The sequence below is a fragment of the Hemitrygon akajei genome, chromosome 12, assembly GCF_048418815.1.
Source record: "Hemitrygon akajei chromosome 12, sHemAka1.3, whole genome shotgun sequence".
Taxonomy (NCBI): domain Eukaryota; kingdom Metazoa; phylum Chordata; class Chondrichthyes; order Myliobatiformes; family Dasyatidae; genus Hemitrygon; species Hemitrygon akajei.
The window spans coordinates 91,061,974-91,087,592 of NC_133135.1; the positions used below are offsets into that span (position 1 = coordinate 91,061,974).

Here is a 25,619-nt window from a genome sequence, read left to right on the forward strand (position 1 = left end):
TTGGGGGGGGGGGATCATTAATCTAGCTTTTGAAGAGGTCATCAGGTACAGTATACCCACTGCCTTTATTTGCACACACTTTCAGAGGAAGCCTTTTGATCAAGATTGGAAAACAGGTGGGAAGTGGGAGAGTGCAGATAGAGGGCAAGATCACGGGTTGACCTGATGTTGAGGAGCCAGAAGTGAGCAGAATGTGTTTATTGTGAAGAAATACAAATCAAAAGCAGGAACATTAGATCAAAATGCAAATCTATCATGATCCAAATAATGACAGAACAGTTTTGGATGGTTTATTCCTGTTCCCTTAGTCTGCAAGCCCCAAGAAGTCTTGGGAAGCTACCTTATCAATAGCACTACACCTCATTATTAAATTATTCAAAGGACAGTGAATCAGGTTTGTTGTTTAATACCAATCCATGGTTTATAGGTGTACTTCTGTATGCAGACAAATGGGACACATTAATTCCCAAACAAAGACAGATGGATATCCATTTTAAACATTTATCATGTTACATTTTGTACTTCATGTATAAATCACAATCTTAAAAAATACTTCTGTAAAAATTCATTTCAAACAACTTTTTCATGAAAAGCTTTTAAGTGTAAAAGTTAAAAAATAGTATTCCATCCACTAGTTCAATGTATTCAATAGTTCATCTAATATGAAATAGCAAAATTTTTTAGTACATATTGATTTGACAGTAAAAGATACAAAGTCATACAAGGTTAGCTTATTTACATTAATTGATCTGGCTTGTGATTCACAGGCCGTTGGTTCTGTAGTTTCAGTGTGGTTGTTATGTGATTGTCGGTATGAAGTACATCCATCTACCACCCAGACATCTACATTTCTAGCTTGTTTTGGAGAAAGGCCAGGAGTTACTTCACACTTATTGAGAGGGAAGGAACATAAATGCTGGGTAGGACAGTTCGGCAAGTTGGAGATGCACTGGACAAAAACAGATCATGTACTGTGACTACAAACACATAAACTCAGAGCAGAATGAAAATGGGTTGTTAAAATGTTTCTGTTCTGTGTGTACTCTCTTTACGTTAATTTAGTTTTTGTATCTAATCCTGGAAAAATATCGGCTGGGAAGATAATTGTAAAATTACAACAATATGAATCCATTGATTACCAATCAATTGGCACTTTCAAAGAAACGGACAGCATAAAGCAGGTGGATCTTTCTAGGCTGTTCTCTCATGAAGCTTCTGATGATTGTTCAGTCTGAGGAGCTCAGTGGTGAGCTCACAGACTTAAAGTGCAATGTTCCATTGAGGGGTAAAACATCTGTAATAGAATTTAATCAAGGATGAAGACTCTGAATGATCCTTAAATAGCCTAAAGATTTATTGTAAGTTACTTGGGCATAGTTGTACTTCAAAAAAAAATTGTACAAAGTTGGTTTAGTGTGGCGTAACAAACCATTCAACTGCTTGAATATAAATTTCATTAAACTGGATTTATTTTGCAAAATGGGCTCAGTTATTTTTGCAAAAGCTAAGTGAAAGATGCTGTTTTCAGACTTCTGATTCACTTATGGAAAGTGCTATTTATCCAAAACATTTAAAACCCCAAACATTAACCCACTGTTTTCCAGGATCAACCCGATTTCAACTAGCATCATATGTTGGGTTTTCAACACTGTCCTTGCTACAGCTGGAGCAGGAGTGACCACTAGCCATTTGATTCACAAGCTTTCAGGTAAGTTGGTACCAAAATAGTAAATGCATCAACAACTGTGTATTACCGTATAACTGTTCATGTTGGGGGGGGGGGGGGGAGAGAGAGAGGGGAGCTTAGTGTGGATGAGGGCAAAGACAAAGGCTGGCAGTCACACAAACTTACAATTCAGGTCAACAAGCTAAAAATAGAAATATTTATTAGTGCTAAAACATTTTTCAAAATGTAACCAGGAAGTTTTTTTATAACCTGTTTCAGGTGCGATATGTGTGAAAGGCAAGTCCCAAAGGATGAAGATCTTTCTCTTTCCAACAGTGTACATCACTTGACCCAGTTATGATCTGTCACAAACAATTCTCAGACCAATGGGTGAGACATACCTGACAGTCACCCTCTGCTTCCTCTCAAAGTACGTTTCCATTTTTTTTTGTGTCTGAATTTTAATGGTTTCTATCTGCACACAGTTCACAGAAAATACAGAACCCAAACTTTTTCTCTCAAAAATTAATAATATACATTATGAGAATATAAGTCATGAAAGAACTCTGAAACTCCAGGGAGTAGATGAAACTTATCCAATGATAAAAGAATAACTTTTGAATATCTTATGCAGCAGTAGAACAAGCCCAAGAGACGTGATTTCTACCTCAAATCTCTCAATCAGCAAAAAAAGAATCCAAGTATCCGTAAAATTACAGTTTTTAGATTTTTCTCTGTGTTTCATTATTACAGTGAAATGTTGCAATTCCCAAGACTGCTTCTTTATGTGGAAGCTTTCAATTTAACACTGTGTTTCTTCATCTTAGTATAAAGTACAAATCTTTGAGGAAAACGTTATAAGTGGTTAAAACAACAATAAATGAAATTAATTCAGACTCAGAAACTGGCAAGATTTGTTCAACAAACATCAGAAAGGAGACTCAAACAGAGTCGATGTCATCCAAGGCCAGCTGAGGACTGAATGTGCTGGGAAACGTGGGTCGAGGTCTCTGCCTTCCTGGAGCCCAAGGTTTTGTTCATACCTCTTACCAATGCGAGGGCTGACAGGATTGTGTACTTTTGGAACAAGTGTAACATCAAGCTGACTGCTGGTTGTGCCTTCACATCAGATGACAGGTCAACATGAAATAATGTCAGCAGACCAGTAAAGTATCCTGCATGGAGCCGGTCGCAGAAATTACACACAACTTCCTTGTGCAGCATGGGTGGGTAGATTGAGACAACTGCCCTCAAAGGTTTCAGTCATCAGTTTTTAGACTAACTACAATTTCTTATAGTAGCAGAGAAAGGTCTTAATGTTATATACCATCCATCACTTAACTTGAGCTTCCAGCCTGTTATGTACATTCTAAAGCTGCAACATCTTAGATACAGGAAACTAGAATGCATCATAATCACATTCATGGAATTAATCGCCCAGACATTCTACTCTTTGTAGAAGATTAGCAGATCTGAATCCAGTTCTCTTGCTAAACACTGAGCCTTGCAGATGACTGTCCAGAGAACAATAGTGCTCAGATCAGGAACTATCTTCCTCAACAACCCACTGCACTAACATATTCTAAAAAGCTTACTTCACCACGACTCCCTGTCATTACATCCTTGTTGACAAACTGCTGCAGCTAAAGACAAATTCATGAGTGGAGTTCTCTTAAATAATATATTTTTATGAGGAAGTGCTCCCGTGACCAAAACCGAGCAGATAGTACTGAAGTTATCAAGTTTTAAGTCTGCTTTTTCAATGAAGCCAAGAATCTGTTGGTGAATCCAAGTAATGGATTTACTGGAAAGTTATACTCCAGAAGACTTGCATGACAAAGGAATGGTTAAAAAATGTAAGCCTATCTGATTTTAAAAATTAATATAAAAGCAGATAACGATATCCCAATGATCCAACTCTTTGCTCTGATGTTGCTGGCTAAAGGCGGCATTGGTACAAATTAACGCTAAGGCACTACATTCAGAATACAAGTGCCGCAAACAAGCAGCAACTAGCAATAGAGGGGAGTCTGATCTACAGGATTACAGCATCTACCCTCTCCCTTCCCACCCCAGCCCCAAAAACAAAACAAAAACTGTGGCAAGGATGCATTTCCTTCAGCCACTGGATTTTGAAGTTGCAGTGTCAAGATACGCCAAGATCTGGCGTCAGAACTGACCATACAACACAAGTGCCAAGTTTAGCTTAGTGTGCCCTCTACATTGGAGAAGGGCAGCATAGAGGGTGGCAATTATGTGTGCCAAGCTCATCTTCAATGGACCGTGTTACTGAAAGGGAGTTTTACTAAAAAGGTTGAGCTATAAAGACATGGAAACAGGCAGTGACAGTGATTAAAATAAATAAAACCCCCAAAAAGCACAATATGATATCATATTTCTCAAGTCCAAAACAGTCGATCTTAGACTCAACAGGAACAGTTTCTCTATTTTTATCCTGTGCTCCCCACAACAGTGAAGGAAAATTCCCAGGTAGAAGTTCAAGGAATTCATTTTCCTTTATTTCAGGCAGTCAGATTGTCTCTCTCGGTAAACGTGCTCAGGCAAACACCTGTGTGTTGCTCCTTTGCTGCTCGGGCAGATGTGAGACCTGTGGCCGCTGCCCCATGGGGGCTGGGCTGGGCGTGATATCAGACCAGTCAGACGTGGAATGTGGAGAGGAGCTGGACCACTGATCGGGGGACTCGGGGGAGGGCGTCAGATACGGGTGCTCGCTCTGGAGGTGGATGTTGTGGTTCGGGGTGTTATCTGTCGCTGAGACGTAGCTGTGCTGAGACGGAGGGGTGGGGTACTTGTCAATCTGCACGGAACTCGGCAGCTTGTGATAAGCCGGCAGGGTGATCTGTGATGCCTGGCCCTCTTGGCTTGTGGATACCATGGGGTTATTCATTTGGCCGTTTGGCAGCCGGACGATCTCGGGCATCTGGTGCATACTCCCAACGGACACTGGCACCATCGTGCTGCAGTAAGGTTGCCCCTGTGGCGGCGTTATCTGAGAGTTCTGTTGCATTGCTGGCTGTGACGTGCTACTATTCATAGACTGGTAGGTCATTAACTGTGGCATCTGCTCCCTGACCATGGTCATGTGCATTGAAGGCATGTTCGACTGCAGCAGCCCGTTCTGTTGATGGATGGTGGGGTACGAATTGGAGACTTGGTGCAGGATACCCAGTAATGGGTTATACTGGGAGGTGACAATTCCCATGCGATTCATCCAGTCTTGCTGTGGATTCACATGTCCGACCCGGCCCAAAGACAGCTCCAGGCTGGAGCCTTGCCCAGTGATGGAAGAGTGTGACATGGCGGGGAGCACCTGACTCAGGACTGAGTTGGAGCCCACATTCACACCCTTCATTTCACTGAGGTTTGAGAAGGACATCGCCAGTTGGCTTTGTACTGGAATTGAAGGGTGCAGAGATACTGCTGGTGATTGCTGCAGAACCCCTGACGATGCAAGTAGGGGTGGAGATGTGGTGGACAAGTAGGTGTGCGGAGATTCCAGTGATTCAACTGGCGACAGAGCCACCGAGTTCTCCGCAAGGGTCTCCTTACCGTTGCCAATGGACCTTTTCCGCCGCCTGGCTTTTGCCTCCTTGGAGTCTTTGGCATTACCCGGAGCCAGGCTCTTTGTGCTAGGCTTTCTTGCTTTCTTGCTCGTGGGAGTTAGCTTGAGGCTAGAGCAGGAGCTGCTGTTTGGGCAGGCAGCAGGGGACATGGTGGGGCCCACCATGGGTCCACCCAAGCCCTGGGGACTCCGGACCAGGTTGTATTCATCCAGCAGCTGCACGATGTCGTGGTGCATTCGCTCCTGAGCAATGTCCCGGGGTAGTCTGTCCATGTGGTCTGTGATATCACGGTTGGAAAAATGGTCCAGTAAAATCTTGGTGGCCTCGAAGCTGCCTTCTCGTGCAGCAAGGAACAAGGGAGTCTCCTCCTACAGAAAGAACAAGAGAGTTTGGTGTTTATATGTAAAATCTCAAGCACGAGAAAAATATGCAGACGCTGGAAATCTAAGCAACACACACACACACACAAAATGCTAGAGGAACTCAGTAGGCCAAGCAGCATCCATGTAAAAAGAGTAACCAGTTGATGTTGTGGGCCAAGACCCTTCATCAGGACTGGAGAAAAAAAGATGAGTCAGAATAAGGAGGTGGGTAGAGGGGAGGAAGAAATAGATGAAACTGGAGAGGGGGCAGTGAAGTAGATTGGTGAAAGAGATACAGGGCTGGAGAAGGGGAAGGAGAGGACAGAAGGCCATGGAAGAAAACAAAGGGGTCTCGGCCCAAAATGTCAACTGTACTCTTTTCCATAGATGGTGCATGGCCTTCTGAGTTCTTACAGCATTTTGTGTGTGTGTGTAACATGTGAAATCTATCTCTTTTTTAAAAACCAGCCTTGCTATATGCAAATGAGGCAGAATTCATCATCCACAGGAAAGCTGACAATAAAACAACTGAATTCCGTTTTAGAGACACTCAAAGCTGCAGATGCTGAAATCTCCAGCAGCTTTCTCCAGACTCCAGCATCCACAGTCACGTAAGTCTTTAGTTTGCTTCTCCACTCTGAGGTCTCTTCAAGAAGTTTTCCTCTTCTCTGCAACTGTGTCACTACTCCTGTGATCTTGCTGCTCAATTCAACCATGTGCTCACCCAGACTTGCTCCCTCACTTGCCTATTAACTCCTCCCCCCACCTACCACGTGAGCTCCTCCTACACCCCTTTCCCTCCATCTTTTTACACCAGTCCTTTCTTTCCAATCTAGATGAAGGGTCTTGGGTCAAAGTGTTGACTGCCCATTTCCCTCTAGTTGCTCCTTGAACCTCCGAGCTCCCAGCACTTTTTATGTTGCTCAAGCTCCAGTTTTGTCAGCAGTTTAAAATAAAGCCAGGATCAGGAGCTGAGTTGCCCTGTGTCACAGCCTCCACCTTGTCACTGATATTACTGGGCAGACAATAGTGAAAGTAGTTACAACTGAACTTTCTAATCCCCAGAGGCAGCCAAGCCCTTCATAAAAGTGTCTGTGACACCCTGAAGAGATATTTTGAGTTTTCTGTCAAACTCACTCAATTGGTAAGTCATGCTGATATTGCGGTCCTACCTGACCCATGTCTCATTTGGAAGAACGTTTCAAGTGTGAGCTGTGACCCACATTCTTTCCCTTGGCCTTCTCCTCCACATTAAAAACCCTGTTAGCAGACCTATTGTAGCAAGGTGTAGGGGTGTGTGTGTGTGTGTGTGTGTGTGTGTGTGTGTGTGTGTGTGTGTGTGTGTGTGTGTGTGTGTGTGTGTGTGTGTGTGTGTGTGTGTGTGTGTGTGTGTGTGTGTGTGTGTGTGTGTGTGTGTGTGTGTGTGTGTGTGTGTGTGTGTGTGTGTGTGTGTGTGCGTGCGTGTGCGTCTCTCTCTCTCTCTCTCTCTCTCTCTGTGGGGGGGGGGGGGTTTAGATTCAAATTGATTCGATTCAGCCTAAGTGATTTGCTGAGGTTTCAGGGGATAAAATTGTCATAATAATGGGAGGGGAGGGTGATCAGGCAAGGTTTTAAACAGTTGGAAAATATCCAGTCATCCATGTTCTAATAGCTGGAACATTAGCAAATGATTCCATTAGCAAATAGCTGGAACAAAGATACAGACTGACAGGGAAGTGTGTGGGATCGACTGACAGGGAATGAATGGCACATCAGGAGCCTGCAGAATTCAGCATGGGAATGTGTTGGGACAGAACAGCACAGGAACAGGCCCTACTGCCCAACATGTTGTGCCAAACTAATAAGCCCTACTAAACTAATCCCTTTTACCTGTACGAACCCCATTTCCTACTCATTACAGCCTCTATTATATCTGCCTCTAGCAGCAGCCCAAACAGCATTCTAGGCACCCACCAAACACTGCGTAAAAAAAGTTGCCCTGAAGATGTTCTTTGAACTTGGCCTCTTTCACCTTAACAGCATGCCTTATGGCATCAGAGATTCTGATCGTGGGGAAAAGATAGTGTCTGTCTACTCTATGCCTTTCATAAATTTCTATCAGATCTCCCCTCAGCCTTTGCTGCTCCAGAGAGAGCAACCCAAGTGTGTTCAGTGTCCCCTTACAGCACACGCCCTCTAGCCCAGGCAGCATCATCTGCACCCTGTGCAAAGTACATTCTTCCTATAATGGGGCAGCCAGAACTGAATGAAATATTCCAGAAGCAACCATTTTATGAAGCTTCATACATTTTCATGAAACTGCAATATAAATTTCATGACTCCTGAGCTCAATTCCTTGACTAATTAAGGAAGCAAGCATACTTTACCAACCTTATCAAACTAGCCACTTTCAGAGAGCTATGGACTTGGACTTCAAGATTCCCCTGTTAAGGATCTTGCCATTAACTGCGTACTGTCTCTTTACATTTGCTGGCCTAAAGTACAACACTCCACATCTGGCTGGGTTAAGCTCGCTGTCAATACCCAAACTGGGAGGGAGGCGGGTTGAACACAGACAATTTCATTACCTTGTTGTCCTGCATGTCTTTGTTAGCTCCGTTCTTTAGCAGGGCCCGAGTTGCGTCCACATTATTTACAGCTGCTGCCCAGTGAAGTGCTGATTTGCCTGTTTGGACAACATCAAAGCAAAGTGTTAAAGGCAATTCCATCCAGAAAATAGTGCTAAGTCTGAACCTACTTTGACCTCACACAATGGAACAACAGCCAGGTATCTTGTGAACCCGGAATGCGACTTCTCCTGGTGGACTCCATTCTCTTGCCATCTTACCCTATTCAATCTCCTTGAGAAAAATTTATACTTTGTGTTCTTTCACTCCAACTGCATTTCCTATCTTCAGTGGATAACACTAATACCCTCCTATCAGCATTGCTGATTCAAGTAGGTGCAAGAGGTTTTTAAACATCTATATCAAACAAGATGCTGGAGGAACTCAGTAGGTCAGCCAGCATCCATGGAAGGAAAAGGATGGGTGATATCTTGGAATGAGACCCTTCACGTGGATTGGAAGGTAGAGGTGAGATAGCCAGAATAAAAAAAAAACTAGAATGAAGGGATGGAGCAGATGAAAGGGGGATTCAGCTGAGGAGGGATGATGGAGGAACTTGCAGTCTTACAGGCAGGACCAGTAATCCAACATAACTGGCTATTTTGCTTACAAGGGGTCATCTAAAATGCAAGAAAAAGGTGCAAACTAGGGCTTGGTAACCAGCCAACTTTTAGAGACACAGGTAGGCCTAATCATAAAAGGCGAAAGCTTTGTGTTCATGACTGAGGTAGAAAATGCAGCAATTTATTGCTCTCTGGGTTTCGCTGTGCTCATTTGGTCCAGCAGAGAAATTTCTGTCACACGCCTGGCTTGAGCTTTCCCGATGGCGGGAGGTGAATCTGTCCGCAGGATACCCAGCTCATGAGTTCAAGACCATCTGATGGACACCCACTACCCACCCACCCAGAACACTAAGAACAGAGATTCTGTGTTTACATTTCTGTTCAAAGCCAAAGGGAGCTGGGTTAGACTCTCCATTATTGCCTGAATCTTAATGGGCATGACACGTTGTCAGACCTTGCAGCTTGCACGAATAGGCCGATGAGATACCAAAGGGATTGAATGCTCTGCAATTTTCAACAAACATTCATTGTTTTGACATAAAGGAAAAGTCATTGGACGAGGTGGCTGAAAGTGGATAGGGTCACGACAACACCCTGAGCAACTAACTCCTACAGTCATGACATTGACTGCCAATAATCCTGGTGACACCAAAGATGCCAAGGGATCTTTTTCACGAGCAAAGACAGTATACCGAGCCATTATTTAGCAGGTTGCCTGCAATACAGAACATGTCCTTTGCACCTTATTGTCTGCCTGATCTGTATTTTTTCCTGTACCTGTAACACATTAATTCTGAATTAAGTTATTTTTTTTTCTTTCTCGTAATCCCTCCATGGATTTAAGTATGAAATGATCTGTCCAATTGGCTTGGAAACCAAAAACCTTTCACAGCATCTTGAAGCATGCGTCAGTATGAAAACAATTACCAATTAATGGCTTGAAGCATCAGCCTACATATTTGAGGTCTGATCTCTGGAGAGAGGACTTCAACCATGACCTTGAGTCAGAGGGATCAAATGACACCTAGTCCAGGTACTGTAGGTTCAGGACTCACTCCAGGCTACTGCTGTTCTGCCAGTGTCCATGCAAGATGTTAATCTGAAGCCCCAGCAACACTCTCAGATGGATGCACCTAAAGCAAGAGCTATGGAATTCTTATCTCTCAATTAACATCAGTACAAATTACATGGCTCCATTGATTCTTCATCACTGGCCTCAAAATGGCTAGTGTGCCTGGCCAGTACACTTCAATAGAAAGTTTCTGAAATGATGCCTATAGCTTTCTCCTCATATCCCATGCTTCTCTTACCATGGTCATCCACGGCATTTACATCAGCGTGGCAATTAATCAGTTCGACCACCATGCCCTCAACCGCAAGCCGTGCAGCCAGGATCAGAGGAGTGGTGCCGTCGTTCATTCGGCAATCCAGGTCCGTGGCTCTGTTCCGAATGAGAATCTGCATCAAGAGAGAGGGTGAATGTGGCTCGTCACTTCAACAACTTGTGCACCCTTCCCTTGGTCTTGAGGCACCACCCAGTCTTCTCCCCGATTAACAATCCATCTCAACAGTTACTTCAGGGACCAGGGACTGATTTACTTCATTAACATCCATCTGTAAACTTGCCCTCAACATTTACACTGCAGCAGCACAAGGAACCACTAGTTATATAGCTACTTGCTATTGACTCAAGCTGCTTTCATCAAATTACACTGCATTTTCCATGATTTTCTGACGGGATAAATTACATTCTAAATCAGCATTTCCACAGTTGCATTCTCTCAAAGCTATGCAATTTGTATAAATAAAAGCTCCACTTAGACTTTGAATTGGATGAACTGTAAGGTGGGAAACACAAACAGTTCAGTTTCATTTGCTTCCATCGTTTAGTAGATTTAATTCTGCCTTCAATATTTCCTGAGTGTGCTTCTGCAATTCCCTGGAAATCTGGGTTCAAGAAGGATGCAAACTTTACAAACAACTTCTTAAGCTAACATGAGAAATTTCTGGCTGTTAGCATCACAAACTGGAACATTCAGCAACTAGAATAGTCACATCAAGCAACAGGGGAAGGAAGGAACACTAAATATAAAGCAATGCTACTTGGGAGCTTTTTTCCAACATCATTCAGAAACATGGGATTTTTCCTCCTCACCCTTAGATTAACTATTGTTATTTTCCAGTGTTCCTCATATTAGCCCCCTGCCTACAACAGGCTGCCCTTACCCACCTGAAACACCCCCTGAGCGTCGGCTGCCACAGCTGCATGGAGTGGCGACCGACCCATGTTGTCCTGGGCATTGGCATCGGCACCCGCATCGAGGAGGCACTTGGCCGCATCTGCCCGAGCATAGCGTGCTGCCAGGTGGAGGGACGTCTCTCCAGTCCGGTCGGTCTGGGAATGAAGGCTGGCACCCTGGTAGATGAGGTCTGTGATGACGTTGGCCGACGAGTCCTCTGCATCTTCTTCCACTTCAATTCCCGTGTCCAGCCCACCACCACGCAGCGATGCCAACATAAGAGGCGTAAATCCATCTGGGATCACAACAGCACAGGATATCAAAATCCAAAAAGATAACCATAATACAAAGATTTTATAGGTGAGAAGCAGCTCATTTAGTCCAACTGGTCTACCTTCCTGCTACCTTATTCATCTAAACAGAAAAATATATCGTCCCACTCCTTTTTTCAATGCGTATTTACATACCAAGTTTCCCAATATCTTCTCTTTGATTCACCTCAACTAAAACATACAGCATGAAGGTTAATGTTCTTTTAAGAGACTCCTGGATAGATACATGGAGCTTAGAAAAATAGAGGGCTATGGGTAAGCCTAGTAATTTCTAAGGTAGGGACATATTCTGCAAAATTTTGTGGGCTGAAGGGCCTGTATTGTGCTGTAGGTTTTCTATGTTTCTATGACACCTGTGTATAGAATTTGAGTGAATATCTGATCTTTCTTTGAATCACAAGTGGAAATGTCATCACCTCAATCCTATTAAATATCTTCTAATTTTAAAGGCATCAGGTAATCTTTTCCAGGAACCCAACCCAAAATAATCTTTCATGGTACTGGTATCATTTTTGTTCCATAATCCTTGTAAAACATATTTTGCACCACTTTCTTCTAGTAGGAAGCACTTTGATAGCAACTTCTCAGCTTGTGAGTCCTTTTCCTTTTGGAATCAATACATGTATTATCTTTATTTCTAAATTGAGGGATGACATATAAAGATTTGCAGTTTATTTCCTAACACCTCAGGCTGATAGGGAAAATCAGGTCTACAGATTCAACTCTTTGATCACTCTGAAGTTTGTTGGAGTATCCACAAAGCTTATCCATAAAGACGTACATTTTAATTACCAATCTGAAATATTGGCATATAAACCATAAATCTTGAAGCACAACATGCAAAACATTGCTAGCTGGGTTTATAACAAGTGATTCTGTCCATACCTGGACCTCTCACATTTACATCCATACAGTTGGCATCCTGGTCTCCCTGGGGTGGTGTCAGCGCTAGAGATGGTGTTAACCGGATGTCGGCTGCCACCAGGTGCTGCTGTGTCCATGGCCGATGGTCCACCTGATCTTTATTTTCAGACAGCAGGGCCTGATTTTCAGTCTGTGAAGAATAGAGGAAGCCTGTTATCAACACATGAACAGACCCCATGGATAACTAGCAGCAATGCAGCTCGGAGATACTGAAGTTCCAACAAATTATAATGAGCAACTGAAGCACAGCATACAGATGTGAAAAAGGGGGAATACAGGAGGTACAAAGTAACACTGGACATGAGAAATGTTGGACAGAGTTCCTGTGAAGAGTACTCAATTGTGCAGCTGTTGGGCCAAATGCTTGGCAACTGTGTAGTAAATTCCAAGTAAATGACAAACCAGCAAGACATTTAATCAAAGTGTGAGGAGCATAGGTGGAAAACCAAATCTAGAACAGGTTTCTGTGAGCAACTTCAAACTTTTCTCAGGAGCAAGAGAGCTCAGAGACACTTTTGTAACCAGGGAGCTGCTACGCTGCACCAGTCAGATGGAACTGCACTGGATAAACTAGATTACACGTTGAGTGGTGAGCGTCACACAACAGACACAAAGCCGAGTTTAATTTAATCATTGGGAGCCAGACCAACACCACACCCTGACGTGATCAATAGGTTTGGATCATCACTACATTATTGGAAAGTGTGTGCACTGGGAGACCAGGGGCTTGGACAGCTTAATCTGAATGTTGAGACGACACAAGCAAAAATGATCCATTTACAACCGCCCTGGTCTGGAACAAAGACTTGCACTGCTTCACTATCACTTCCATCCACTAAGGCACCACTGCTATTACACTACAGAGTTCTCAACCAATGTCTGCCCATTGACTTTGCAAACCCACCTTGACTTTCTTTGCCTCTGGCCCTCCTTCGTCCATCCACTGCTCATTCTGGTTGTCATCACAGACGCTGACATCAGGCACTGGCCTTGATAGATTCCTAAGCAAAAACAAAGCAAACCTTTTACATTAATTTTGATACGATGACAGGGGGCAAATAGCCCTTGGATTTCAAAAGTTCCCAGACCACCAAGACCAATTGGAGGGAAACATCAGTTTAAATATATATATATATATGTATAATATATATATTTTTAGTGTTTGAGGATAGAGGGGAAAGAATAGTCAACATTTCAGGTCAAAGTCAATGCACAATTTTCACCCAAATCATTAACTGCTCAATGCACTGAGTTTGTCCAGCAGATTGTTTGCTATTCCACATTCTAGACACACATGATCTCTTGTGTCTCCACACCTTGACAGAGGTTGTCTAGACACAACTTAAAGTTATCAGCCAACATCTGATCCCATTGAGCTCTGACACTAGTGCACTGCATAGGAAACAAGTAATACACCATTTCAAGATGCAATCATGGCTTAACAGGCACTGCTTCAGCTGAAAACTCAGACCTGAACACAGTCAGGTGCTCAGCCAATCAGGAACACTGCAGGTCCAGCACAATCAACCACCTAACCCTTTTTATTCAACACTTGAATTTTCCCAAGCTACAGTCTAAGTGGAAGGAATATTAAGTCAAGTCAACTTTTATTGTCATTTCCACCATAACTGCTGGTACAGTGCATAGTAAGAATGAGACAACGTTTTTCAGGACCATGGTGTTACATGACAGTACAAAAAACTAGACTGAACTACGTAAAAAAAACAACACAGAGAAAGCTACACTAGATTACAGACCTACACAGGACTACATAAAGTGCACAAAAACAGTGCAGGCATTACAATAAATAATAAACAGGACAGTAGGGCAAGGTGTCAGTCCAGGCTTCCGGTATTGCGGAGTCTGATAGCTTGGGGGAAGAAACTGTTACATAGTCTGGTAGTGAGAGCCCGAATGCTTCGGAGCCTTTTCCCAGATGGCAGGAGGGAGAAGAGATTGTATGAGGGGCGCATGGGGTCCTTCATAATGCTGTTTCCTTTGAGGATGCAGCGTGTAGTGTAAATGTTCGTGATGGCAGGAAAAGAGACCCCGATGATCTTCTCAGCTGACCTCACTATCCGCTGCAGGGTCTTGCGATCCAAGATGGTGCAATTTCCGAACCAGGCAGTGATGCAGCTGCTCAGGATGCTCTCAATACAACCCCTGTAGAATGTGATGAGGATGGGGGGTGGGAGATGGACTTTCCTCAGCCTTCGCAAAAAGTAGAGATGCTGCTGGGCTTTCTTTGCTATGGAGCTGGTGTTGAGGGACCAGGTGAGATTCTCTGACAGGTGAACACCAAGAAATTTGGTGCTGTTTACGATCTCTACCGAGGAGCCATCGATGTTCAGCGGGGAGTGGTCGCTCCATGCCCTCCTGAAGTCAACAACCATCTCTTTTGTTTTGTTCACATTAAGAGACAGGTTGTTGGATCTGCACCAGTCCGTTAGCCGCTGCACCTCCTCTCTGTAAGCTGACTCGTCGTTCTTGCTGATGAGACCCACCACAGTCGTGTCATCGACGAACTTGATGATATGGTTTGAGCTGTGTGTTGCAGCACAGTCGTGGGTCAGCAGAGTGAACAGCAGTTGACTGAGCACGCAACCCTGGGGAGCCCCCGTGCTCAATGTGATGGTGTTGGAGATGCTGCTTCTGATCCGGACTGACTGAGGTCTCCCAGTCAGGAAGTCTAGGATCCAGTTGCAGAGGGAGGTGTTCAGGCCCAATAGGCTCAGTTTTCCAATAAGTTTCTGAGGGATGATTGTGTTGAATGCTGAATTGAAGTCTATGAACAGCATCCGAATATGAAAACAAACTGATTAAGCTCACAGACATGCTTAGGAGGGTCCTACAAAACATGAAGTTTTCTCTCTATTCCTCAACTTCACCCATTCTCCTTTCAAAACACATCCTACTTTTCTTTGTACAATGTCCCACAGAAGTGTTCCAAGAGGCCACAGCTCACAGGGTATGAAGTGTTCGTCATGTAGGCAAGTGTGAGGGCAAAATTTTGTTTTGTATTATAGATTGGTCAACATATTGCAACTGACCACATAGTATATGGTGGGAAATTAACCCCAGTAAAAGTGGATAGTGGATAAATGGGCCCTTCAGCCTACTAATTCCATGTTGAGCATATTTACACTAATCTCATCAACTCTGCCCAGATTCCATCACTCACCCACATACTGGGGGGTGATTTATGCTGTCCAATTCACCGACCAACAACATTGGTTTGGGATGTGGGATTTGAGAGGAGAGAGAAGGTTGCAGTGAAGTAAATGGGGGTAGTGGGATGGGAATGATGGGACTACTCAGGGATAACAAACCCTAAAGGACTGAACAGTACAAAAATGAAGGCAATAATCCTTGTCAAACAAACCTGGTGCCAACTTCACTCTATGGGACCGAGACCAACTTCAGTCACATTTAAATGCATCTATCCTCCATTTATTCAATGAACAAAAAAGAAAATTTGCAACGTTTTACTGGGAGAAATTGACTGGCAACAGCTGAAAGTTGGGATTTATTTGTACTAATACTCAATGTTCCATTTTTCTCACAAATACCCACTTCCACTTTTCCCTACCCCATAGAATCACATATTTCCAAATGGTAATGGCCTAGCCGTTCCTCCATGAAGCCTGTTACTTGTGCTCACTGGCTGCATTCTGACAGAGATCCTGCAAGGCTAGTATCACAGCTGGGGAAATCACTGAGTGCAAGCAAAGGTCTTTCCTCAAAACACGCATGGCATAGGCTGGCCACACCCACCACACTCATCTGGACACCTTGGACAAGAAAGCAGTGCCACACTTCCAGCTGTCCTGCCTGTTGAAATCCCCAATGTTTCCACACTGCTTCAGGATGTGTCAAGCCTTCAGAAACATTAAAATGAGAAAACATATAAACTGAACACTTAGAAATACTTCTAAATAACTAAAAACATGGGAGCAAACAAATAGTGATGATAGAACCTGAAAATTAGGTTTAGATTTTACTCTGTGGCCCATCGTCACCATCAAAGCAAATTCCAAAGCAGCACCAAAATTCAACAGGCACACTGTTCCACCTTCAGAGCCTGCAGAGAGCCCCGTGGTGGCATATTGCTGGGAGACTGTCATAAGAGTTTTTCTGGTTTTTACATTCACATGGGAACCCTGAATTCATTGGTATTTGCACGAGTAAGCGCCACCTTTTCAAGCACTTTAGCAAATTGGCAGTGTGATATACAGGGTTAACAAAATCAATGTGCACAACATTCCCACACTGAGTACCGTCAATACCTACTTCATTCCCACTGCATCCTGCCCCACAGGTTCTCTACGCTTCCGATTGCCAACCTTCTTGAGCGTGAAGCCTTCCGGGAACCAGAGTGGGCCAAGTTTGCGCTTGCGCTTGGCTGCTACCACACCCAGGATAAGAATAAGGATGATGATCCCAACTGCAACCATCACAAGATAGAGGAGACTGAGTTGTCCCTGGTGATCCAGATCATCGCGTTTACCTGACGGAAGAACAAACAACAGTCTCTTTTGACATTTGTTACTGGGAATGGCGGAGGAAAATATATAGAACAAAAGCTAATAGAGAAAATAGCTGGGATTCCCTTCCTTAATTTGTCACCAAACAAAATTTTAACGAGCATCAGTCACGTGCACTTGTGTGGCCGTTAGATACTACACTGTACTTACAGCAAACAGTTTTTAAATCAGCATCAGTTGTGTGGTGTTTGTGTTCAAAAAGCAGTGATTTTTTGACACTAATGGTTGGTGAGAAATAAGCAGCAAGACAATTCAGAGCTGCTTTCCTCATTGTGGTTTCAAGCATTTGGGTTTGGAGATGCCAGGAATGGTCAGGAGTGAAAATGAAATGATTTCACTATTTCAACAAGTTAGGGACCATGAAGAATTTGACAATCATCTTGACTGTTACAAAGAAAATGAAGATTTGGAGGGTGCAAATGTGTGAAAACATTGTATGAAGGCAGTCCATTAACTGCACTAGGTGTCTGCGATGATTTTGTTCATTTACAGTAAATCAAAAGAACACAGTTGCATCCACAGGATGAATTCCTCCATCAATAACTATTAGGAACTCATAACAGCTTGATTTCTGGTAAGGTGGCAGTGTACTTGGATGCAGTGGCCTCTCTGGGTCCAAACAAAGGTGCAAATCGCAAGACACTGCTAAATATTAAGAACATCAAGTATGGCAGGTCTGTTTGCTAGTGAGCTGCTGGACTTGTTGCAGACTGTGCTCTCACCTGCATCAGCCACTGATGGAAGAAGACGTCAGAGGTGGTGTGCGGAGCACTGTCCAACAGAAGGTGTGGGTGATTGTCTTGGACATTTATGTTGTGATCACAAGGTCCTGTTAGATATTGGTAATGTAGAATACTGTGAATCAGATTCACTGGTTTCTTGGCCAGACCGATGCTGGGGGAGCTTGAGTTGTTGATTGTGGTGTGGTCTAGGCCCTCTCGTCTAGGAGTCACTTATCGCAGTTGGACCGGAGCTGGCAGTGTGCAGCTGGAGTCTGTACTGGGTTAAGAGCTGCTCTCCAGTGTTTGCTTCCAGAAAGGCAAACTGGACTGCATTCATCTGTGGCTCCACTCGTGCGTGATGAGGAACTGCTGTGGCTTGTTCTTGATGACATGTGGTTCCAGGATAACATCCATGCACCAATCTTCAGGCCATGACACTCAGGAACTTGGGCTTTATTAGCATTATCTTTTAATTATGTTTCTCTGCTAGGATATGTGCTATCTGTGTTGTGTGCTGGCTGTGACTATTGCTATTACATTTTGCACCTTGGCTCCAGAGGATCGTTGTTTAGTTTGGTTATATTCATGTATGGTTGAATGATGATTAAACTTGACCTTAAGTGAAGGTTTTCACAAATAAAACTGAGTGAGACATTTTATGCTTAAGAAAAAATCATAACATTTTATTGAATTCCAAAACCTGAACATAAAGCACATTAAAAATCCTTTATGTTATCATGTCATCTCATCAGACCTGCCTCTTAAAGTCAAACTTCAACTCAATGTCAGTGGTTGTGAATTAGACGTTTCCACCAACTACAATACCCTACAAAGGTCACCCCAGAATTCACTAAAACTGGCATTGAGAGCCTGTCTGGAACTCAGACAACCTCCCTGCTCAGGTCCTGTGTTCCATGAGGAACCGTGGTACCTCTGGCTTGTCCAGAGGTGTGTTGACACACACGGTCACATTGTGATGGCAGGGGCACAGTAGCGGAATCCTCCAAACCTTGGTGGGCTGGTTTAAGGCGATCTACTGAAACACATCCAGGTTTACATCTCTTTTCTCTGTTCCAAAATGCTGAACACGCCCTGTAAGGAGGCCTAAGGGGATGTTGGTGTGCATCACGGCAAACAAAAGAAAACAAAGTGGAATGTAGGTCAATGGGAATCCAAGAGATGGGAGGTAGGACAGGTGAAAAGGAATTGAGTTTATTAAGGAGGGTGGAACACTGTCGAGAGGCCAACCAGGTGGTCATGGCATCAGGAATAAAATCACCTGGCACTTGTAATGGCTGCCTGTATACCAACTTAGCCACGGACAACTGCAGGTTCACTTTTGGAGCTGTTCTGAACCCCAGCAGGACTCACAGGAGATGATCATGTCGACACTCATCGGTCAGCAAAGTTCTCAGAGCAGCAGTCCTAAGCTACCGGACTGCAGGTGATAGATCGTGGTGTAATGTAGCCTAATGCTGAGATTCTGGGCCATTGCAGCCCAGAGGTCTGATATGAATTGGGGACTGTGGTCAGAGGAAATATCAGGTGGGGTGCCAAACTGAACAACCCAGGTGTTGATAAATGCCCAAGCCCATGTCTGCAGCCATCATCGATTCTGCCATTGGTGGCCTCCAGCGAGGTTTTGTCACTTTTTGCCTTCTCATCAATAGGCGATGCTGGCAGCACACTCACTTGAGCACCTGTGGCACACAGGAAGGGTACTCTGAAAGGATGTCTGTAATGAGCAGTAGACGACTTTCATTGCTGGAACCCACAATGTTCACGGACTTTTGATGTCCTGATGCGCTGGCACTGTCGAAGCCACAAAATGGTCAGCATATCCTAGCGCTCGTACCAATGTGAGTGTGGTAAAAGCACAGGCCCGGCATCATCTGTTTCTCAGCCGCAGGTGTCCTTATGCTGGGGCCTTGCTGACTGGGCTTATGGAGGTAGAGAGAGGAGGAGGAATGATGTACCGCTGCTTGGTTGAGTGTAGACTACCAGACACTTTAGCAAGATCCCTATAGTCTTTCATGAGTGCATTAGCGAGGGCTATGCGAACTTGATCAGGCATTTGCTGCATGAAGAGTTCTTTTCAAATAAGACAAGGATACAAGGATGCTGATTTCCCAGGAGAGACAGCATGTGGCTCATTAGCTCTGATGGCTTAGCATCACTGAGGCCGGGCAAGGAGAGCAACTGTTTGGCACGTTCAGACTCCGATAGTCCAAAAGTCTGTAAAAAATGAGTTTCAGCGATCTATATTTATCGTGTTTAGGTGGATGTTCCAGTAGACTCGTCACTCTCACAGGCATGGAGCTGCTGAGCAATGCTACCATGTAGAAATATTTGGTGTCCTCGGTGGAGATTTCTCAGTGTGATTTGGGGTTTGGCTTGTACAAACCAAGCAACGGCATTTTGCCCCCAAAACTCCAGCAGTTTCAAAGCCACTGCGTTGGCTGTCACGTTCAGTAACTCTGAAATTGTCCTGGAGCATCAGGGTCGCCAATATAGGTTTTCACAAATAAAATAAAGTGAGGTGTTTTATGTTTTGAGAAAAAAACAACACATTTTATTGAACAAAGTGCGCTAAAAACCCTTCACGTAATTACATCAACATGTCAGACCCACCTCTTAAACTCAATGTCAGTGGTTGTGAATTATGTATGTATCCACCCATTACCCTAGAATAATGCTATTGTAGTATTGGTAATGTTCAGATTTGTTCTGTATTTCACTTAAATCCATACCTTGTTTGTTAAATGTCTGTTTGTCTTTTTTTTTATACCTTTTTAATTATTTCCACAAAACCAGTTAATTGGGCAGCTGCTTCATTGGTGTATCCAGAGATACCAGCTACGTGACAGACGCACTGCCACCTGGCTGGTCAGAGGACACACCACATGCCAATCAACATTTGGTCCCTCCCAACTAATCAATGCACACCTAAATTATTGGTCACCTTAATTGGATTATCTCACCCAGCCCCATGCTATAAAAGGTGAGACTTGTGCCCGCCTCGCTCTCTCTTACAGACCACCTCATTGAAGGTAAGTACATTGATTTATGTTTGGGAAGGTCTATCGTTTGTCCTGGTAAGGGAGCCGCAGCTATCCAAGGTCAAGGGGGATAGCTGTCGTAGTGCTTTTCCCTTGTTCTTTGTTTGTGTAACCGTACCCTGTCCCCACACCGCTTCCTGTGTATTGTAGTTGCTTGTGTTGACCCGACTTCCCCTTGTAAATAAATTCCTTATTATTAAAACTGTGTGTGTCCAGGCCTCTACTGTTGAGACTCAAAGAACCAGTTATTTTCCATCACAACAATTGGACAATGTACTGGTCCAAATGCATCCCAATTAATGGGAATCCACTGTATTTAAATCAAAATAATGGTCTTTTTCTCATGATTTAATATAATTTTGGTCTACTTCACACATGTCAGTGTCTGTCCTGCTTCCCCCCCGCCCCCCCCCCCCCCCCATACTGGCAGATAACTGCTGGTCAGTCTTCCTTGATAACAAGGCCATCTTGCATTCACTTGTTAGGTGCTCTGGATAAATTGGATGCACTGATGTGGCAATACTTGGGTTAATAAGGGGCACTCCAGTATCTGTGGTTAAAGTCAACAAGCCTTGCTTAGCAATTGATAGCTTCTCCTTCCACAAACTGTGCGACCTTTGGCTGGGCAGGATGTCCACATGGATGACAATTTGAAGAAATTACACCATGACATTTTTCTAATTTCCATTTTGTAAATAACAATTCAGATAGGTTTCTCAGGAGTGAGAAGATTGCCAGAAGTTTCTGGAGCCCCATCATTGTTTGGTGAAAGATAAGAACCTGCCAGGTGTGGAGTTGACTCTACTTACTTGTAACGGACTCAATTGGGTACGGCAGAGTGCCCTTGCTGGACTGGGCAGCAATGAAAGCGGCAGCGGTGTCTGTCGATGGAAAACAATCCTCAGATGTTTGCAAACACTGCCGATTGTCAATCTCCAAGTAGACCTCAGAACTGTAGGAATAACAAAAGATTATTTGAAGACAATAAAAATCTTCCTTCATTCAAGCTATTTCTGTCTATGCAGACTGTCCCATATGCTTATTCCTTCCAGTTGCTAAGCAAGGCAATACATCTTTCATTTACAACCATTTTCTTCTATTTATTCACTCATGGGATGGGAATATAATGGGCTAGGCTAGTGTTCATTCCTTACTGACCACTGAGAGCCACCTCAGTCTGCAAAAGAACCATCCACCTTATGGGAGTACTGAACTTCACAGACGACTCCAGTTAAGGATGGTATATGATGCTGAGATGCATCCCAGGATGCACTGGGATACATCACTACTGATGTAACCTGGGGTCATCAGGTGTTTCAACATCAAACACCCTCACCCAAGCGACCAAGGCAGGTTAATTAGGCCCTGGCTTGTGTCGCCAGCAGCACTGGTCCACGGGTCACACCTGTTGATCCACGGCCAGCTGGAGACTCGCTCAGCACCCTGTGTCAGTCCTGATGGCTCTTCTCTTTGCCAAGGAGAGAGTAGGTTCTGAACTCCACCTCTTTCAACTCGCATCTTACCCTTCACCTCTGTCTCTGGCACGGCTCTACCAGCTCCTGGTATTTGGCTTTCTTCAGATTCCCTTCTCTGAAGGGCAGTGATGAACCTCTGTTTTTGCAACAATCATATTTTCAGTCAGGAAAAGCCCTGCTCTTGTGAAATTCCAGATTCATTTAAATTGATTTAATTCCCCAACTGCCATGAAACTCCAATAAACATAATAATCCATTACTTAAGACAAAGAGCAGAATAGGCAGATTAAATGTAATGGACGGAAAATATACCAGGTAGGAAGATGGAGGGCATAAATGAGCTGACACCTGGAGTTAAAGATTCAAAATGTGTGAGAACATGCAAGTAAAGCTATAATTAAAGATAATGAGTATCTTGGAACTCACATGAGCCCAGATTTGCAAATTCTTTGTAGGATACATGTAACAGTCCTGGTTTGACCTCTTCCCAGCTATTTACATTCCCCTACAACTGGAGGGAAGATTAGTAACACAAGGAAGTCTGTAGATGCTGGAGATTCAAAGTAACACACACACACACACAAAGTGCTGGAGGAACTCAGCAGGTCAGGCAGCATCTATGGAAATTAATGACCAGTTGATGTTTCGGGCCGAGATCCTTCATCAAGGCTGTTAACAGCCACAATGCAATGCTCCATCAAACACCCCCTGTAAACCCATATCCTCAGCAAACTTGACCTTAATTATTCAAAACACAAACTCATTTCACAACAACTTTCCTCAATTAACCCAATCATGTCAACTGCCAACACGTCAAGCTGATCCCTTTGTTTTCAAGAGTGTTGGTTCCTTGACACTATGGTAAAGCCTCATTTTTTTCTTTCTCGAACGCCAATATGTGATGACACTTGCCAAGTATATTTGTACCCAGATAGTCAGGATTCTCTGCTACAAATCCAATTTTGCATAATTCCTCTGTGCTGAAACGGTAAATGTTTCCCCTGCTGCCTGACTTCTCCCACCCCAACCTCACCGTATTCTGTTGAATTCCCCCTTTCTTTTCAGTCCTGAAGGAGGATCTCAGTCCAAAACGTACGGTTCATTTCTATAGAGGCTGCTTGACCTGCTGATGGCCTGACCTGCTGATTTCCTCCAGCATTTTGTGTGCATTCCAGCATCTAGTTATGATTTAGTGAGTATTTTAATTTTTCTTTAACTTGCTTTAACAGTAATCAAATGAACCAGCAATTCCACCCTTGCACCCAGTGGACAAATTCAGAAGTTCTTACCCAATAATTTCTTGCCCGAGTTCCCTCACTATTCTAATAAAACGCTTCATTCTGGACCCATGCCCGTAGTAAGGGAAGATCATTGGTGCTCCTCTGGAGTCCTTCTTGAATCGCAGAGTGGTATGCAAGAGGGAACCCAGCTTCCGAAGGAAATTGACAGAATCCTTCAGTAGTTCCTCTGGGGGCAGAAGCACAATCAACACCAACATCCCCTTGGCCAACTTCTCGGTTTCACTGTCCACGCAATCCAGCCCATCCCAGCCACACTCTTCATTATTGCAGCCCTGGTCACAGCGGCCATCACGGTAGTGATCGGCACAATACTTCTCATAGAATGGACTGCAGAGGGACCAAAAAGGACAGATTAGACAAGCAAAGGCATCATCAATAAATAATTTTTCACAGGTCATGTGCTATATGAGGGGACAGTGAGGAGGAGAAGGATGGACGGAGGGGGAGTGGAGAGGGAGGAGAAGGACGGAGGGAAGGGGAGTGGAGAGGGAGGAGAAGGACTGAGAGAAGGGGAGTGGAGAGGGAGGAGGAGGACGGAGGGAGGGGAGGATGGAGGGAAGGGGAGTGGAGAGGGAGGAGAAGGACGGAGGGAGGGGGAGTGGAGAGGGAGGTGAAGGATGGAGGGAGGGGGAGTGGAGAGGGAGAAGGACGGAGGGAGACAGAGTGGAGAGGGAGGAGAAGGACGGAGGGAGAGGGAGTGGAGAGGGAGGCTGATTGGAGAGGGAGGTGAAGGACGTAGGGGGAGTGGAGAGGGAGGTGAAGGACGGAGGGAGTGGGAGTGGAGAGGGAGAAGGACGGAGGGAGGGGGAGTGGAGAGGGAGAAGGATGGAGGGTGTGGAAGGGTGGGGGAGGGTAAATGGGGTGAATAATTTCTGTTGAATCTGTTATTATTATATTGTGTATCTAATGCTCTCTGACTGTGATGCTGCAAGCTTTTAATTGCATCTGTGCACACATGGAATTGTGCAGATGACAATAAACGTAAAGTTCAAGTGCAACTCCTTCCTTTCCTCCTCCTCGCACACTTGGACTTAACCACTTGCAAAGCCAGAGCTCCAAAGCCCGACAAAGGTCGTGGAACGTACTTGCAGGACTTCTGACTGTTGCGACAGGCGAAGTTGTCAAACAGGCACTCGGCTGTGTTGCAGGCTTCGTCGCACTCATTGTTGTTGAAGTACTTCCAGCACTGCAAGCTGGCCGTGCAGTTCTCCCAGGGATTCAGGTTCAGTGAGCAGTCGCCACCGTCCCACTCACACTCGTAGTTGTTGCACTCCTGGTCGCAAATCCGGTCGCGGGCCTTCTCCTTGCACTGCGGCAACAGGCAGCTTTGTGTTTCCCGCCAGGTGCAGGTCTGCCCACTGAAGGGGGTGGGGCAGCTGCAGGTGAAGAACGGGGGCGAGGATTTGGGCAGGCAGGTCCCGCCATTGCGGCAGGGCTGTGTGGCACAGCCAGGCACGTGGCACTCGGAGCCTCCGAATCCCTTCAGACACTTGCACTTGGGGCCCTGTGGGGTCATGGAGCACACCCCACCGTTCTGGCACAAAACCTGCCCGCAGGTATAGTTGGTGTGCTCACAATTCACACCCACCACGCCCTGCAGAGAGAATTAAAAACAAGCATCAAAGTGAGCTCAATCCTCCATCAATCTGACTGCTGAGTGGCTGCGTGCACTGGTCAGGTAGGTGATAGACTCTCTCCTGTGTCCAGAGCCAGCTGCCCAGGGACGTGCACTGGTCAGGTAGGTGATACACCCTTTCCTGTGTCCAGGGTCAGCTGCCCAGGGACATGCACTGGTCAGGTAGGTGATAGACTCTCTCCTGTGTCCAGAGCCAGCCGCCCAGGGACATGCACTGGTCAGGTAGGTGATACACCCTTTCCTGTGTCCAGAGTCAGCTGCCCAGGGACGTGCACTGGTCAGGTAGGTGATAGACCTTTTCCTGTGTCCAGAGCCAGCTGCCCAGGGACGTGCACTGAAAGCTAGCAGAGACAGGAAGGTGACTGTAAAATCAGAGTCAATTTGGTTACTAAAGTATAAACTGGGCCGTACTTTCAAAATATCTGGACCTGACTTGCACTACCTTACTTCCCCTTTTCTAATTATGATTTATCATTTAAATTTTTTATTATATTTATTTTGATTTGTACTTCAGGGAGCGTGAAGCGCAGAAACAAGTATCACTGTGATGATTGTATGCTCTAGTATCAATTGTTTGGTGACAATAAAGTAAAGTAAAACTAGTC

General features: G+C 44.6%; 1 protein-coding gene across 2 annotated transcripts in view; it reads right to left on the minus strand.

Annotated features, from left to right (window-relative positions):
- Positions 1 to 390: 390 nt before the first annotated feature.
- The window catches only part of LOC140737288 (neurogenic locus notch homolog protein 2-like), a 205,347-nt gene continuing 180,118 nt past the window's right edge, over positions 391 to 25,619 (minus strand). For both annotated transcript variants that reach the window (XM_073063678.1, XM_073063679.1), the window contains 10 exons: positions 24,464 to 24,972; positions 23,367 to 23,705; positions 21,412 to 21,554; positions 16,568 to 16,784; positions 13,182 to 13,278; positions 12,239 to 12,407; positions 11,012 to 11,316; positions 10,092 to 10,239; positions 8,180 to 8,277; positions 391 to 5,618 (listed from right to left, as the gene is read on the minus strand). In XM_073063678.1, the coding sequence (XP_072919779.1) occupies positions 4,224 to 5,618; positions 8,180 to 8,277; positions 10,092 to 10,239; positions 11,012 to 11,316; positions 12,239 to 12,407; positions 13,182 to 13,278; positions 16,568 to 16,784; positions 21,412 to 21,554; positions 23,367 to 23,705; positions 24,464 to 24,972 (3,420 nt within the window). In that variant the 3' untranslated portion in view covers positions 391 to 4,223. The remainder of the gene's footprint in view (positions 5,619 to 8,179; positions 8,278 to 10,091; positions 10,240 to 11,011; positions 11,317 to 12,238; positions 12,408 to 13,181; positions 13,279 to 16,567; positions 16,785 to 21,411; positions 21,555 to 23,366; positions 23,706 to 24,463; positions 24,973 to 25,619) is intronic.